Here is a 17,483-nt window from a genome sequence, read left to right on the forward strand (position 1 = left end):
GTTGAAGAAAAACAACGGTCATTTTAAACAATGGGAAGTGAAGCTTCCGGTTAGCTTGTGTCAAAATAAGAGTGACGTCGCCACACTGTGGACTAGAAAAGTCGTATCAGGCCTCCGACGAGGCTCCTTAAGCACTGCCAATCATCATTTCTGATCAACAAAGCAGCAGCAACCTCATTTTCCATTTTTATCTGCATTTCTTTGCGGAGTCTTTGCTTTTACTTTATGAGGGGAAATCCATTCAACTTCCGGTTACGGTCAGTTTTGGCACTGTTCTTCGTGGAAATTCGTTATTTTTTAATTACAACTAAAATGTGTAAATAATGGCGGGCCATGAGATATTATTCTAATGATGAATTAAATGTATGTATTTAATTTTACTAATTGTAAATATAAGTTGTAGCTGTTTCAAGTCAGTTTAGAATTAAAAAATAAATCTCGCCTCAGTTTTAACACAGTAACTTAACAAGAAGAAGAAAGTTCACATTCAAAACCGAAAAAGCCTCATTTGGGTGCAAAATAGGCACTTTAATCCGCTGTTAGGCGCACGGGAAAGCCTCTTCGGGAGCAGATTAACGACATAATACGCATGCGCCAACCATCTGTTCAACCTGCAGGTTTGCACGCACGCTCATTTGTTTTTGTTTTTGTTTTTTTGTGGGAGGGGCCCTTCGTCGTCAAAAAAAATTACCAACAAATGCATTTATTTGAACAGACATAGTTTTGTTTTACGTGGACTGTCTTTATTCATCCAGAGAGGAAATTCACTAGTTGGACTGTTTATTGTGTCACTGAAGAAACTCTAAATGAAATGTTAATATTGCTTGAAATGATGCAGTAGCAAAATAATAATAATAATAATAACAATGATAATAATTCTGTTCACATTTCTGTTTCTGTCTTCTCGTAATACATTTTTTGAAGTCGGCCTCCTTATTGGAGGCTGATGATGATGATGTGGTTTTGTGTGAAAGTCACGGGTTCCTGTGAAGGGGGTTTCCTGCCACGAACCACCAAACAAAAATAAAATCATAACATTTAAGGTGCTACAAAAAAAATTGGGACCAAATCCTTGAGGTCGTGTTGCGACCACGTGATATGAAAGCAGCAAAGAGGTGCGTTGTTGACTTTACTCTCTTTAATTCCGTTTTTTGTGCTCGCGTCATAAAGCTTTGCCCTGTCACTTGCCGCCACTAGGGGCTACTGTTGACTTTAACAAGCAAGGAGACGCCGATGAACCAATTTACTCAACTGCTGGAGTTTTTTTTTTTTTCTTCTTCTTGTTGTTGTTGTTGTTGGAAGAAGAAAACCGGACAAGAAAAGAGGAACGGGTGAACGAGGAAATGTTTTGGTGATTTCACGTTTAAGACAAATAGTCAGACACGCGAGCTTTGAGTGTATTCGCTAGCATATATTAAGTAACGTCTAATATTAGCCAATAAGATGTATTTGCAAACGTTTGTAAGATGTAATAAAGCTATATCGAGATCAAACTGCCGAATGTTGTCATTTACCGCAGATGTGAAACGCTCGTTTTTTGTTTTGTTTTGTTTTTTTTCTCAAGAGTTTTCCACGGCACGCAAAGGTCAGTGAAGGCTCTCGACGTGGGGTCGGTGTTGTGCGCATGCGCAGAAGCGAGATGCCATATTGGACCGGGGGCAGCAGCGGGAGCGGAGCGACGTGCTGAGTGTGCCGAGGCGGCGGGGGGTTCCGGGCGGAAGTAGCCTCCTCAAAAGGGGAAGAAAAAAAAAACTTGGCCAGGTAAGACAGGTGACGACTGGGCTGGGTGGGAGGGCGCACTTGACGCTTTGACTTGGCTCTTTTGTCGACCAAATGAACACTGAGTGACTTAGTTCCTCTTGTTTGGAAGCGTTTGAGCTCCCCAGAGGCGCTTTGTGGGCAAAACCAGTGTTTTCGCTAGCTTAACTTGCTTCAAGTGTCGAGTGCTAGCCGTCACTCATGAACGTCTTTCGGATGCGGTCGTTATTGTGACCCGGAAATGTCGCCGCCTTACCGCAGCCGTTTTATAAATGATGACCTAATGGCCCGCATGCTCATGAGTCACTTTTTTTTGTTTGTTTGTTTGTTTGTTTTAGTGGGGGTGATGGATAAAGAAACCAAATAAGCCAAGGCAAATTATCAAAGGCAGCGTCTAAACAAGCAACATGGCGCTGCCCTGACAAACTGCCACTTAAAAAGATCTTTTGAGCGAGGAAAAACTACAGCCGCGCCGCGCCAACTACCCACTTTGGTCTCTTTTGGTACGCACACGCGAGATTTAATGAATTAAATTCAAAGCGGGCACCGGGGGACTGCGTGCCGGTTTTTTTCCGCCGCAGTTCGCAGTGTGCAAAGTACATGAGTCGCCTGCCTGCGTGCCCGCCTGCCTCGTCCTTCCTCAGCCTCCTCTTCCTCCTGACATGACAGCACTCTTTCCTCGCAAAAGTTCCTCTTTCGCTTTGATCGCGTTTGTATGATCGCTTCAAAATGGACACACTAAAGCTTGAATTTAGACGCTCATTTCTGGTCTTTTGCCCATTTACAAGCCTCTCAAAATGCACCATTTGTTGACTTGATCTTTTCATAAATGTTTTCTTTTTTGGTAAAAAGATTGATGGGCACATTCCCTCGTGTTTTTTTTTAAAATCAGATACGACTGTATGTTTACACACCCAAAATGTCTAGAAAAAAATGCAACGTTATTTTAGTAAGATTAAAACTTTTTTACTCGAAGAAATATAACTTTATTTTTTGCATTACTTACTTTTGCCCTAAGATTATTTTTTTTCAATTATTTTCAATTCTTTGTGTTCTTTTCAGTTTTTTTAACCTTAAAGTATAATACTTTATTCACAGAAGATTACAACTTTTTTTCCCCCTTGACTTTCTCATTAAGTTACAAAAATCTTTCTGCAAAAATCCATCTTTATTCTTGTAAGATTTTGATGGTTTTCTCTGAATTGTTTTGCTCGAAAATTTTCATTCATCTCAAATATTTATCTTGAAAGAATGCGTTTGTTTCCCCCTACCCGATTACAACTTTTCCCCCCGGACTTCATTCTTTTAAATTTACAAAAATTCAACATTATTCTCTTGAGTACTGTTTAACGTGTTCTTGACATCTTGTGTTTGTTGAGATTTTCCTAAAGTAGAATATGCGCTTTATTCCCAAAGCGTCGTCGAGCACTTGAAGTGGAATCGTGAGGAAGAATCATCATCATCGTCAGCAGCAGCCGCAGCCAATGTTGGATTTGTTGAAGGTCCACTTGTGTGGGTGAGTCTAAAAGCGGCGAACTTGAAAAGGCGCTAATGCAATCAAAGTTGCGGCGGCCGGGCAGCGCTCGTTAATCTGCCAAATCCTCCATGAAAGCTTTTGGTGCCGCTTTTGGGAAAGGCGGCAGCAGGAAACGCACGTGGACCTGCCTAATTGATGGTGATAAACAGAATGATAATCATTTTAAACTTGACTTTAACCCTCTAGTTACCAATAGAAAAATGTTAGCATTTTATTTCTTTGGGGCAGTTGTAAGAAAAATCAATAGTTTAGATTTCTTTTTTTTTTCCCACATTGCCAGCCTCTTGAGCATTTGGACTTTCCTTTCAAGACCTACAGAATATCAGGTCGTGTCATGTTGGCGCCAAATCTGTCGGCGTGCGAGGCGTCTTAACTTGTCCGACTCCCAACGTGTCGGCATTTTGCTCTCCCTCATAATCGACGTGACGGGCCGAGATTCGCCGGCTGATCTTTATCTTCTTCTCAGAAGCTGTGCTGATCTCAAATCCAAACAGTTGAGCTGGCGCCTGTGGTCCTTACAAGTGATTATTTGCTTTTTTGATGGTTGATGCAGTCAGTTGTTAAAGGGTTAAAAGCTCCACGCTCAACTTGGCCAAAGTTGCATTTCAACAACAAAAGCAACATTTTTCAAGCGTCTTGTTTACTCACTTTTGGGGAGGTTTTCTTCCCTTTAAATCACTGCAGTTTCATTTCTTTCTAAGCCGCACATGTATTAGTTTTCATTCTTTCCTGTTACTTCCTGGACCTCTTTCAGGCTTTCAAAACTACGAAAATAGATCGAATGTGGAAAAAAAAACATCAGCATCCACATAAATCACCCCGCCATTTTGTCTCTTCAAACAAAAGTGAACGAGAACATTCTCGGGAGGCCCGTGGAGAAAAAGTATTAAGTGTGTAAAATATGTTTGCGCAGATGATAAATATGTCGGTCTAAACATTGGGAGGGAAACGAGCAAAGTATTTGCCCACTGACGCATTTCCTGTTGTTTTTTTTTTCTTTGCACAAATCAACTAAGAAGAGCGTCACGCTGAGTTTGAGCTCTTTTGAATATTTTGCCGACCCCATCTGATGCGCTTGTGTGTTGTTTGAGTGCAATTTGTGTGTGTGTGTGTGTGTGTGTGTGTGTGTGTGTGTCATGTGAGGCAAATTAGCTCAAGCTGGTTGTTTACGCACTGGATGTATGGAGGAGCTGCTGTCGGACGTCGGGGGAGGGGCTACACGCACATACAGACTGTAGTCTCATAATTATGTTTCATCTATTTTGTTTTTTTTATAATTACGGAGAAATGACCTATTTGTTTTGAGCCAAAAGAGTAAGGCCACCCTGGAAAGACCAAATAAATAATAAGCAGGAAAGTACTGATTATGGGAAAATATATATATATTTTTCCCAAAAACGCCTACTTTTTTGTCTTGAAAAATGTTTGTCAACTTTTTTTCTTTCACAAAATTATTTTCTTTCGTGTAATATTCTGACTTTTTTTTTAATGGAAAATCAAACCTGTTTTACGTTATTCTTGTCAGATTGCGATACGATTTTTAAAATGTATTCTTTTATTTTTAATCTGTAGACGATTCCACTTTTTATTTCTTTAAAAAAAAAACTTTTTTCTTGTAAGAGTCTGACTTTTTTTCCATAAAAGCTAAAACTTTTTCTTGAAAAATCAGTTATTCTTGTAACAACTTTTTCACACCAGATTACAAATTTTTTTCCCCCCCTCTCATAAATTTGACTTTGTTCTTATTAAATTACAACTTTTACAAAGTTTATTTTGTAATATTCAGTTGTATCTGAAATTTTTTTTACGATTCTCATAAGACTGACATTGTTCATGAAAAATACTTTATTCTCGTACATTTCTACTTTTCATCTTGAAAAAAAAATAACGCTATTCATGTACGATAACTCACTTTCTCATAAATTTGTATCGACAAATCTAGCTTTATTTTCATAAGATTCAGTCTTTTCAGATTTTAGTCTTAAAATTTCCCATCTTTTTCTCCCAAAATCCAACTTTGCTGTCATACGATGACTGTACAATCTTTTTCCAGCTTTTTCCCTTGAACAAATACAACTTTATTCTAAGAAAATTACAATGTTTTCCTCCCCGAACTCTGAAAATGGACTTATTCTGGTGGTGAATTTCTTTTCATCTTGGCTCTATTTTCCCAACAACGTAATTGTATGAATTCCACTGATGGTTATTTGTTTCGAGAAGTAATTGTGGGCCTTATTTTGTCTTTCCACCTTATTTTCCCACCGGTGTCGAAAGAAACAACGAGGCGCCTGAGCACGCTCTACCCGAAGTGCGGCTGGTGTCTTTCCAGTTCTGCCGCTTTGTCGCTTATCTGGCGGCTGCTGGCGGTCCGTGTCGGCTGCCTGTACGTCGCATCCATTGCCGGGAATGATAACAGCTATTTTTTTGCTCACTTATTTGTGGTTTAAAAAGGGTTAGCTCTGCCAAGGAGGTTGTGCCTTACCTGCTTGGGTTTTCTCCATTGTTGTTTGTCGCCAACTCCATGCCAACAGGTTTTTTTTTTTTTTGTTATGTTTCAGATGTTTATGTTTGTGCTTCTTGTTTTTTTGTTGTTGTTGTTGTTTTTAAATGACCGCCTGCAGGTGTTTCAGAGGAAGCGTGAGATGCGTTGACGAGTTGTGAGATTGCAAAGATGCAGTCACTGGCCCAGGATCAGGTGAAGGCGCCCGCCTGCCCGACCAACGGCAAGGAGGAAGCGATCAACTCGGGTGAGGAATTAAAATCAATGACTCAGCCCGTGAAGCCTGTTGTACTGAGCAACATGAAAATTGCCAGACTTGTTTCTCATCAGTAGGCCCAGCGAAAAGACACAAGAAGTCAGCTATTTTGGTTTGAATTGCCCACGTTAGGGGTCATTTCCAGGGATTCTTGCCCACTAAATTTATTATGAAAATTCAACTCCCAAAGCCATTTTGACTCCGCAATGTGTAATTTGGTAAGTATGTCAATCATGAGTTGACCCACAAAAAAGTCTTCAAGAAGCCATGCCCGAAATGACAGGAAGTCTGCCAATTTGCTTTGAAAGGCCGTTTTAGCGTCATTTTGGCCATTTTCTGATGGCACGTATCCTTGACAGATGCCTGTGACATGTGACAAAGTTGAGTTTTCATCATTGCGTGTGGGCGGATAAGTCGGCTCCGTGCGTCATTCTGCTGTTGGTTTTCTTGGTAAATCAGAACCGGAGCCCATGGAAGAGCAGGAGGTGGCGGAGTTTAACTGGCAGGAGTACATGGAGGAGATGGGAGCCACCGCCGCCCCGCACACCGCCTTCAAGCACGTGAGTCCACCCTCTTAAAAGCCGCCACCGCCATGAACGTTTCCTCCTGACTCGCAACACGACACAAAAGGAGGCACGACTTTTTTCCATTAAGTGCTTCTTACGATGTACGACGATGACTCAGGCTGGGTTTCATTGTTCGAATGGAAACGCCAGCCAGGAAGTAACGAGGCTGGGTGGGTTCCAGTCGGACAAATGATTATGCCCCGATGCGAGCGCCTGGCAAGCGGAAGCGGACCCGCAAAGATGCCATCCAGTAAAGTGCAGCGCTCATCGTTCCCGCTCGCACGCACGCACACACAAGCAGTGTGTTACATAAGCCCAGTGCTACAAGTCGCTCGCATAGATGCAGCAGGAAGTCACATGGGCGCTCGCATTGTTTATTTCTGACTTGCTATTTACAGTGAACTCCGTTCAGGACTTGCCCGCTATAGGTGATAATCCACAATGTGAAGACCAAAAACATCAAATTGAAAGGTTTTGGATAGTTTTACTCCTCCCACATGCTTTAAACGTATTTAAGCACACTTAAAAACATTGACTCAAAAGTGGCACTGTGATGCCCCCGCGTGTGGGGAAGGAGCGCCACATCGCCGATGCACTGTTTAGTGAACGGGACGAACCGTCAACCACGCAAATGTAAAATGAAAACACTCGCAAGGAGCAATTCCAATTCCAGCGCCTGATGTCACTCACTGGGCCACTCCCCTTGAAGGCACACGTCCGTCACATGAATGCTACAGTATGCACAGTAATTACACTCATCATTGACTTTTGTTTAACCAGTTTCTCATTTACAATGGCAAAATGAACCCGTTTTGCTTTACATTCTTATTTGTCTGCAATACAGTGCTATTACTTTAATTACATGTTACAGAAAATGTGTTTATTTCACAGTTTTCAATTGATTTCAATGGGAAAAACGTATGCGCAGGTAGTACCGAGCTTAGCTGCGTTTCCAAATCAAACTTTCCTGTGCTGCGTGTTTCCATTCCTGTCGGTTAACCGCCGTGCGCCCGCCAGGTGGAGGTGAGCCTGCAGAGCAGCTTCCAGCCGGGCATGAAGCTGGAGGTTGCCACCAAGGGCGCGCCCGACACGTACTGGGTGGCCTCCATCGTGGCCACGTGCGGCCAGCTGCTGCTGCTGCGCTTCAGCGGCTACGGCGACGACCGCAGGGCCGACTTCTGGTGCGACGTCATGACGGCCGAGCTGCACCCGGTGGGCTGGTGCGCCCAAAACCGCAAGACCCTCATGCCCCCCCAAGGTGCGTTGCATATACACAGACAGAAAGAACGGAAGACTGTTTCCCAACCTTTGTTGAGCCAAAAACGCAAAATCTCACGCCGCGCCACTAAACAAAAGCTGCTGTTTCGTGAACGGCAACAGGTGGATACACACGTTAATCGCACCTTCTGCCATCTAGTGGAAAAGCGTTTAATTGTTCTCTCTTGTCACTATACATCATTGGCATAGATAGATACACGAGCAAAAAGGAATCGCAATTTTCCGACTAATTTTGGATCCCGTGGCGGACGGCGGTTGGGAATCACTGACGTAAAACCTGAGCGTCCGCAGGCTTTCCGTCACATCTGAAAAATGAAGCTGCTCCAACTTCTTGCTTCATTGGTTTCCCCTCTCTTTGTCTCTCAGATAAGCTGAGAAAAGGTAAGCTGCTGCACGAGCCTCCTCCTCCTCCTCCTCCTCCCCCTGCGCCTCCCCCGTAGGAAGTGACCCCTCGGCTCTCTTGCTGCTTGCACGCCGAGTGATAAGTGACACGCACAAAACGAGCGCACCTTGCGTTGGCGTCGCGCTGCGATAACCGCCGACTGCAAGCGGCAGATAAACGGCCCCGCCGTCGAGCGCTGACTCGGCACAAACGTCACACTTGTCCAACTTTGATGCTTTTCTTCGTTTTGCTTTTAAATCAGCAGTTTTTGTGCCAGTTTCACGTAAAATTATTTTGACTGACTGCCATGGAAACAAAAAAAAAAAAGATGAATTTCCTCATGTATGTGCCGGCTGCCACATATTTTGCAGATGCAACCTATATTTTAAATAGTAATTAATTGTCCCAAATGGGCCGGTACCGGACCGCTGTTTTAAATCATCCTTCGCCACATAATTTTTCCCGTTTAAAAATACGAGAACTGTATTGTGGCTGCCGATGCTCGAGACTCTGCTTTCACACGCACGCAACAAGAAAGCGTTAATTGCACAACGGCGACATTCCCCGCATGCTCGCGCTGTGTTTTGGCTGCGTTGGCCGCCTCGAGGTCAGCACGGCGAGCGTGTTCGCGCCATAGGGAATCTCAGTCCCGTCACGACCCACTCCCACAAATGGAAAAATCCCGTGACTCAGCAAAAATCCAACTGCCGTCCTGTTTAGAATCCCTCAAGAATGACCTCCTTCCCATCCCGTGTTGCCGCCATCGGCTGTTGTTCATGTTCAATACATCACACATTGTCCTATAATAACTTTGCAGTCATGTGTGTGCGCATATTTTAATACCACTATGCAAACGTATTTTATAATCCATCCTGCTGCTTCAGGACGGACAGGAAGTGTGACGTTTGATGCGCAGGAACCCATCGCTAAAATGTTCAAATGTCCATACGGGTTCATCCTGCATTCGTCGGCTTGTGGAAGTAGCGACTCCAGCGGGAATCGGGCGCAATTTGCTGGCATTAACGCGGCGCCTTGTCTGCTTGTCATTTTGAACGGCAACATTGATTATCCAAAGTGAAGAAATAAAATATGCTAATGTCGTACATATATTCAAATTAAATTTGCATTTTAACAGCGGCGTATTTGTGGAGACTTCGAGGTTTGGTGCAGTCTGTGCATGGGGGGAGGGGAGGTTGTGTGTGTGCGCGCGTGCATGTGTGTGTGTGTGTGTGTGTGGGGGGGGGTTGAAGATCCCCTCCCTCAAGGTTAATTACCCACTTGATGTTATGTGAAAGTGGAGCATGTGTGTGTGCGTGCGTGCGCTGCCTGTAGGATGGAAAGACGGAGAAATGGATAATTGTTTGTACACGTCGGGTGGGAATGGAGGAGGACGGAGGTGGGGTGGCGGGGTGGGGTGGGGGCCATGTAAAAATAGTTGATCTATTTGTGCACACAGGAGTGCTTGTGTGCAAGCGAACGTCCAGCACAGTAGCAACAAGAAAAGAGCCCCAGAGGGAAATGGACTTATTTGCTCTTTCTCTGCTGTGTTTACGATTAACTATGTAGCTGCCGTTTTCGAGCAAATATAAACCTGATATATTAATATGAGGTCAACAATAATGAATCAAATTGATCAACACTGTCATTTATTCAGTACTTTGTGGAAAATAACACTGGGTTCCACACGATTTAGTCTTTCATTAAACAATCGATGAAAGAGCACACAAGTCGAAACTCTTTGCATGCTGAAAATAGTAGTTTAGCATTGTTGATCTTGTTTCATTTTCTTCTACGTTTTTTTTCTTGTTTTTTTTTGGTTTTTTTGGTTGTTTTTTTCCCCCCTTTTGTGTGTAATTTCAGCTATCAAGGAGAAACACGGCGACTGGACAGAGTTTCTGGTTGGCGCCCTGACCGGCTCCAGGACGGCGCCCGCTAACCTGCTGGAGGGGGTGAGTGTGTGCATTTGGGAGTGTTTGTGTGCGTGCACTCGCTTGTTGGCTTTTCCACAGGTCGGGAAATCTTTCTGCGATGGCATCCGAGTCTAGAGAGCAAATGGAAAAGCAAAGTTTTCCTTCGCATGTTTTCTGAGTACGATTTTCACGTGAATCGTCTTTATAAAATGAGCATTTTTAATGGCACAAAACAAACACAACAAGAAGTTGAGAGTAAAGGTTCATTTCGTATCTTTTATTGACTTTACAAGTGTTTGTGTGTCAAAGTGAAAGTTCCACATAAGCCCCCCGGTAGAGAAGGGTTTTCTTTTTATTTTTTTTAACAAGAGCCAATTTTCCATTTGCATAATTCTAGTGCCAATTAAACATGACTAAATGATATAGGAATTAAAAAGTTGCCTATAAAAAAAAAGCTGCAATGTTACGAGAATAAAGTCGTTTTTTTTTTCCAGAAAAAAAATCCTGAGTTTTCAGAAGAACAAAAGTGAATTTTCCGGGATAAAAAGTGATAATCTCACAAGAATTTTGTTGTATTTTTCAAGATAAAATGGTAATATTATGACATTAAAGTTTAGCAAGGGAAGAAAGTTGTTCTTTTAAAAATAGAACTTTATTCTTGTAACCCCTTTTTATTCTGGGAAAAAAAATATCTGAAAAAATAAGACTATACTCTCAAACAAATATGCCTTTTCTAAAAACAAAAACACTTAATTCCTGTAATAAATGTTTTGTACACCCCCCCCCCCCCACCACCACCAAAAATGATGCGTCACAATCTTATCCCACGGCAGTAGGCATGACTCTTATGTGTGTTTGAGAACCACCGTCTTTGTCTCCATAGCCACTACGAGGGAAGAACACGGTGGACTTGATCGTCCAAGGGTCGGTACTGGAGCTGCGGGATGCGTCGCTCCCTTTCCTGTACTGGCCGGCACGCGTCGTCCACAACGTGGGCGGCCGGCTGCGTCTCCGCCTCGCCGGCCTCTCTGATGAGCGCCCGGCTCGGGACGTGTGGCTCTTCTACCTGGACGTGAGGCTGCGGCCCTTCGGGTGGGCGCAGGAGAACCACCTGGCCTTGGAGCCGCCCACAGGTGACCGTCTGTCACCCGACCCCCGACCTCCTTTGAAAATCAGTCTATCGTACTTCATAAAACCATGACTTGATTCAATAGACAGTAAGGAGTAAACAGTTTTTGCTGCATTTTGTGCTTCAATGGACATTGCGCTGCTCATTCTGGTGCATGCACCTCAGTAAGCCGCAGTGTTATCACCGCTAGTCGTTCTTTGCAGAGGATAAAGAATATGTGCCCGTGAGTATTGTCATATTATCAGTCGAAAGTTTTTGGATTATTTGTAACACAGCGTCGATGGCGTTTTGCAAAGCAATGATGATGTTAGAAAACAGATGTCTAATGTGCTCCAATAGCTGCTGATTTTAATGGACCTCAAAATGCATCAGCGGTTTGACTCTGAACTAAAAGCTTTTCCAATGAGTTTGACTAGAACAAAGTCATTTAACATGCTAAGCTCCACTTATTTTTGTCCCTTTTGAAATCCTCACAGAATTCCGGACCCTGAAGAGCGCGGCCGACTGGCAGGAAGCTCTGGAGGACGCCCGGCGGGACGGGCGGACGAGTGCCGTGCCGCTCGAGGTGTTCAAGGTTTGCCGCCGTTTCGCACTTTGTAAATGATTGTAAGTTCACAGAAAAGATTCGTCTCAAGTGCTGGTTCAATGGAGCCCCCTGAAAGCAGCTGAAACTATGTTTTTGTGTGCACCTGTCTTGCTTCCTTAACACCTTAAACATGACTTGCGTTGATTGCGAACACTCTATGGCGCACTAGTCACATTTGGACTCTTTGTATCAGGACCACGCCGACCTGCCTGCGCACACCTTCAAGGTGGACATGAAGCTTGAGATGGTTTCTCTGTGGGAGCGCCTGCAAATCTGCCCCGTTACTGTCACAGAGGTGAGACTCGTTGTCGCCGTCGAGGAGGTCACAAGCATCTTTGCTAAATGTGTTTTTCAGTGGCGTGCTTTTGGTACCTGGCACTTCAGTGGGGACTTCAATGTGTCCAGATCACTAGCGCCAATCTGAGGACAGAAAAATGCTGATTTCATCGAGGGGGAAAGAAATGGAAATGTGATGTGTTAAATAGTCCCAATTGCTAATGTAGTTGAAGTTGCATTGGCCTGCAGCACAGGTTCTGAAGGCATGGGCAGATTAGATTGACATGGCAACGTAGAGGCCAAAAATCTGATTGGACTAAAAAAAAAAAATAACAACTTGTAGGTACTGGGAGCAGTGGAGTCAAGAGACGCACTACCAAATGAACAGAATACACTTATACATAACACGATTTTCTGGAAAAAATATTACAATTAAGCCTGAAACTGTAGTTTAGCGTTTGTGATTTCTTTCCAGGTTTTCAATGAGAACTACTTCCAAGTCACAGCGGACGACCTGACAGCCGACACCGAGCCGCGTTCGGTGTTGTGCCATGCCAACTCTCCGGGCATCGTGCCCATCCAGTGGTGCTTGAAGAACGGCGCCGGTCTTGAGAGGCCGCGCGGCTATCGGGGTCAGGACTTCGACTGGGCCGACTACCTCAAGCAGGCCGGCACGGAAGCCGCCCCCGACGCCTGCTTCTCCGACGTAAGGCGGGCTTGCCGTCATCTAGTTTTTGACTTTCATTTAGACAAAGACAACGCTTTGCTGCTATTTTGTAACATCTCTAGGCAATTATAAACTTTTTTAGGGTGGGCATGCAGGATTTTCACTATCTGTCCCTATGAGTCAATTGCGAGGCTGTAGTGACTTTTTTGTTTTGTTTGTTTTTTTAATTAATTATTTTTAGTTTTTTTTTTTTTTTTTTTTTTTTCAGTCAACTTTTATTCCTGCAATGCCCTCGCATGTGCGAAAGGAGAGCCACAGTCGCTTGTGCGCTGTTCGCACGCAGCAGCTGCTGTTAACCACAGCTCACGACCAGACACTTCCAAGCAGACTCGTCGCTGGCACGCGCCACCCCACCAGGCCCCGCCTCCTCAAGGCACATATCTTAACGCCATATACTACATACGTACAGTATTTTCAATACATTTTATGTGTGATAAATTGAAATGTGTTACAAATGTGGGGTAGAGGTAAAACTACATATTTAAAAAATGTGTATTGTCTCTGTCGTGGATTTTTCTCTATCGTTGGTGGGTCTTGGATGTATAAATAACATGATGTCCACTTCCTGTGTGCGCAGACGTGGCAGACGCGGGCATTCGCCAAGGACACATGGCTGGAGACGGTGCACCCCGAGCGACCGGCGGAGATTTGCATGGCCCAGATTACTCAAATCCGAGGACGCCTGTTGTGGCTGCGACTGGAAGGTTACATTTTATTTTTATTTTTTAAATGAAGCGAATGTGTTGGACGGCGCCCCCTTTTGGCGCTGAGTAAACCTCATCTGCTTACAGGTGTGGCCAAGCAGTTTTGTGAGACCATCGTGGACGTGGAGTCCATGGACATCTTTCCTGTGGGCTGGTGCGAGGCCAACGCTTACCCTCTGAACCCGCCGCTCAAACCCGCCTGTATGTACACACACACACACACACACACACAGACTCCATAACGTCACCCATCAAAGCTGTCCACAATTTTTCCTTGAATTGTGTTCATTACTAGTCACAAAAATGAAAATCACCAAATGCAGGGGCAAGTACGTTGCACTTTCCCAAAAGAAAAATGTATTTAAGATGTTTAATTTCAAAAGATGAAGAGTTCAAGCAGATAGCATTTTGTTGGCTTACTGTCCTGGATGTCACCCGAACTTAAACTGAACCTTGCAACCAAGGAACGTAGCGGACCGTGATTTTTGGCGTACCGTAACGCTCCTAGTGTTGCATTAATGCGGTTTCACCGTTAGAACTACGACATGGCTGCCACTGAAAACACGCTTGACCACCCTGAGCTAAAGCGCAAGAAATGAAATTCTTGTTTCCTCCGCAGGTGGCAAACAGCGGAAGATTGCAGTGGTCCAGCCGGAGAAACAGTAAGAATTAGACTCTCCTAGCAGCCACAGATTTTTCCAAGATAATACGCATTTTGTTTGGAATTCCGATGCGGTTTACGTGGGTGTTGCCGGGAACAACTTGGATTGCGTTTTTTTCCCCACAGATTGCGCCATCCCACCCGGTGGAGCCGCCTCCCGCCAATCATTGCCAGCCTGCCCCCAACGACGCGGGTAACGAGTGAATGAATGCTGACGTGTTTGACTAATTTTACAATGACGAGCTTCATATTGCCATCTGAGGCAGAGAACAATTGAGTGTGGCGTGCAACGTGCAGAGGAAGTGCTTGCGTGTCTTTTTGTGTTTGGTGGTGCTGTAGTGGGAGCCAGACACCCACGCAACGCACACAGCCGCCTCTCTGCAACCTCGATTACAGTAGTACTGTCAAGAATGAATTGAAATTCTATTATGCATGCCCCGAAAACTCCACCACTTCTTCTTTTCAAAGTATTTCTAATAAAGACAAATTGCACTGGGTTTCATGTCTTTGTTGATGTTCTCCCCACGCGGCAGCCAATGGACGCTACTGCTGCTCCAAGGTGTTTGTCAACCACCGCTGCTTCTCAGGACCGTACCTCAACAAGGGACGCATCGCCGAGCTGCCGCAGGCGGTCGGGCCTGGAAAATGCACTCTGGTTCTCAAAGAGGTGCGTACGACAATTACCGTTCCCATCCTCACAACGTGACGTGTCTCCGCAGCAGTGTGCGAAGATACAAAATTTACATGAGAACATTCTCACGGCACACCACCAGTACGCTGAAATAATGACGATGTTTTCCATTTTACTCGCACTCGTACCTACTCAGTTTTGTCGTGTCACGCGCAGCTCCTCACCATGCTCATCAACGCCGCCTACAAGCCCGGGCGCGTCCTCAAGGAGCTGCAGGAGCTGGAGGATCCCAGCTGGGACTGCCAGGAGGAGACCTTGAAAGCCAAGTGAGGAAAACGCAAGCGCCCGCGCTGTCGTCGTCAGGTTCTTCCCGCTCAACTTGGTTTCCCCCAGATATAAAGGGAAAACGTACCGCTCCAGCATCAGAATCGTCCGCCTGGCCGAGCTCATCCCGGACTTCTGCCGCAAAGTGTGCATCAAGCTGCAGTGCTGCCCCAACCTCGTCAGCCCCACGCTCGTACCCGAAAAGTGCCCGGAGAGCTGCTTTGTTCAGACCAAAACCAAATATAGTGAGTGGTGCCGCTGAAAATACTTTACTGGACTAAAGTAGAAGACATTTTTTTAATATACAAAATAGGTCTATAACTTTTATAAAAATAATCCATAATTAAACAGAATGTAAAGAATTAAAAGGTGTTTTGCTTCAATTCACTGGACCTCTGGCGTGTGCGCCTTGGTCACCTGGGGGCAGTATAGTACAAACATGGAGACACACACAAAGAAGGGTTTCACCTCTAACTCAGCTGCAGGAATACAGGTCTTTTTTTTTTTTTTTTTGCAAAGGGAAAACTTTGTACTTTATCTCAAGGCATGACCGTTACACAAGTATCTGTAGTCCCTTTGCCACCTGTGTGGTTCGCTGTTTCTAGTTGTAAATGTCTGCCGCGTGTCTGCAGCTTACTACTACGGGAAGAAGAGGAAGCTGTCCAAGCCGCCTGGAGGCGAGGACGCAACAGCAGGCGGAGAGCCGCTCAAACCGAAGCGCAAGAAGAGGAAGAGCATCTTTGTGCAGAAGAAGCGGCGTTCGTCAGCGGTGGACTACACTCCCGCAGGCTCAGCTCAGGTTTGACCTCCGCTGCCACCGAATGGGGAAAAATAAAGGAATTGTTCACTCTACTTCCTGTCCGGTGTCAGGAAAGCGAGGGAGAGGTAGAAGACGCCGCGTCGCGGTCGGGCAGCGAGGGCACCAGCTCGGAACCCCGCGACGACCTGACCGACGCGTCCTCTGTGGAGACGATCGGCCAGCCGGCCGCGCCGCACCACGCCGCTCTGCAGGGCCGAGTCCGCGGGCGACAATAACGCCGCTGGCGGCCAGGAGGCGCCGGAGGGCCGGCGGAGATCTACGCGTCAGATCCTCAGCAAGTTTCAAGCACCCAAAGAAGAAGACACGCAGGTGAGACAGTGCTGCTTGTTGTTGTTTTTCCTAAGTCAAATATTAACAGTGAACGCCCACCTCGTGTCAGAGGCTTTAGAGCCGGAGGCGGCCACTTAGAATTTAAAATGTGGGCAAAACCCTGCTCAGTGAATAAAGGTGATCATGTAACATGCAGGAGGAGGAGGAGGAGCCCCTGGTTCTGGACAAAAACCCACTGGAGTGGAGTGTACAGGAAGTGGTCCGGTTCATCAACTCCACCGACTGCGCGTCGCTCGCTCACATCTTCCAGGAGCAGGTGAGCAAAAGTGGCGAATGGCGCCAACATCTCGCGCCCGGTGGAACCTCACGCCATTCCCTTTGGTGCCGCAGGACATCGACGGCCAGGCCATGCTGCTGCTGACGCTGCCCACCGTGCAGGAGTGCATGGACCTGAAGCTCGGGCCCGCCATCAAGCTGTGCCACCACATCGAGCGCGTCAAGGTGGCTTTCTACAGACAGTACGCCAACTGAGCCCAGACCATTTTGCCCTTTCGGGAACTCTTTCCAAAGCTGTGAGAGAAGCATGGAAGACATGCTAGTGAAGCACAAAATATGTGGAAGCTGAGTGCTGAAAATGCAACTCCAGCAGACTGTTTTTTGTTTATAAAATACATTTTCATTTAGCGCGAGAGGAGCACTTGGATGTTTAATTTAAACACAACAGCTCAATAATTAATATATTTGGACTATTTATTGCCATGCTCACTTTGAGGTGCAACTGCTTTATTTGCTTTTACCCCAAAAGCTCTTGAAATTTATTCCACAAACTTTGCACATAAAAAGTGTTGCTCCTCTCGCTCTCTGTGTGAACTCCAACCAACCGACTGCAGTTTCTTTTTTGTTCATCTATGCAAATGTCTTGTTTGCTGATATTTTGATAAAGCAAGAAAATAAATTTCTATTCATTTGTAGCACTTGGTCCTATGGTTTGTTCTGTTGCCGTGACAACACACTAAAGTAAACCTTTTTTTTTTTTTTTTTTAAAGCCATCATGGGATGTCATGTAAGAAGCATTTTGTTGCTCATCAGGCAACACTTTTGACATGACTTCACATCACGAGGCCTTTAAAAACAGAAGTCCTCACTCATTTGAAATGAAGTGGAAGTT

At 45.1% G+C, this 17,483-nt stretch overlaps 1 protein-coding gene across 1 annotated transcript; it reads left to right on the forward strand.

Annotated features, from left to right (window-relative positions):
* The first annotated feature begins 5 nt into the window (after window positions 1–5).
* Window positions 6–17,286, forward strand: sfmbt2 (Scm like with four mbt domains 2). Its single transcript, XM_061762786.1, is given in 23 exon segments — window positions 6–1,351; window positions 1,565–1,761; window positions 3,175–3,274; window positions 5,917–6,042; window positions 6,511–6,611; window positions 7,635–7,875; window positions 10,138–10,226; window positions 11,071–11,320; window positions 11,793–11,890; window positions 12,096–12,197; window positions 12,654–12,884; window positions 13,483–13,609; window positions 13,697–13,810; window positions 14,229–14,268; window positions 14,393–14,463; window positions 14,804–14,937; window positions 15,118–15,227; window positions 15,295–15,470; window positions 15,858–16,024; window positions 16,096–16,203; window positions 16,205–16,354; window positions 16,512–16,631; window positions 16,706–17,286. Coding segments are annotated over 20 exon segments (2,646 nt in total). The 5' UTR covers window positions 6–1,351; window positions 1,565–1,761; window positions 3,175–3,274; window positions 5,917–5,966; the 3' UTR covers window positions 16,847–17,286.
* Window positions 17,287–17,483: the final 197 nt, after the last annotated feature.

This window comes from Phyllopteryx taeniolatus, chromosome 22 (genome assembly GCF_024500385.1).
Source record: "Phyllopteryx taeniolatus isolate TA_2022b chromosome 22, UOR_Ptae_1.2, whole genome shotgun sequence".
In the NCBI taxonomy this organism is placed as follows: Eukaryota; Metazoa; Chordata; class Actinopteri; order Syngnathiformes; family Syngnathidae; genus Phyllopteryx; species Phyllopteryx taeniolatus.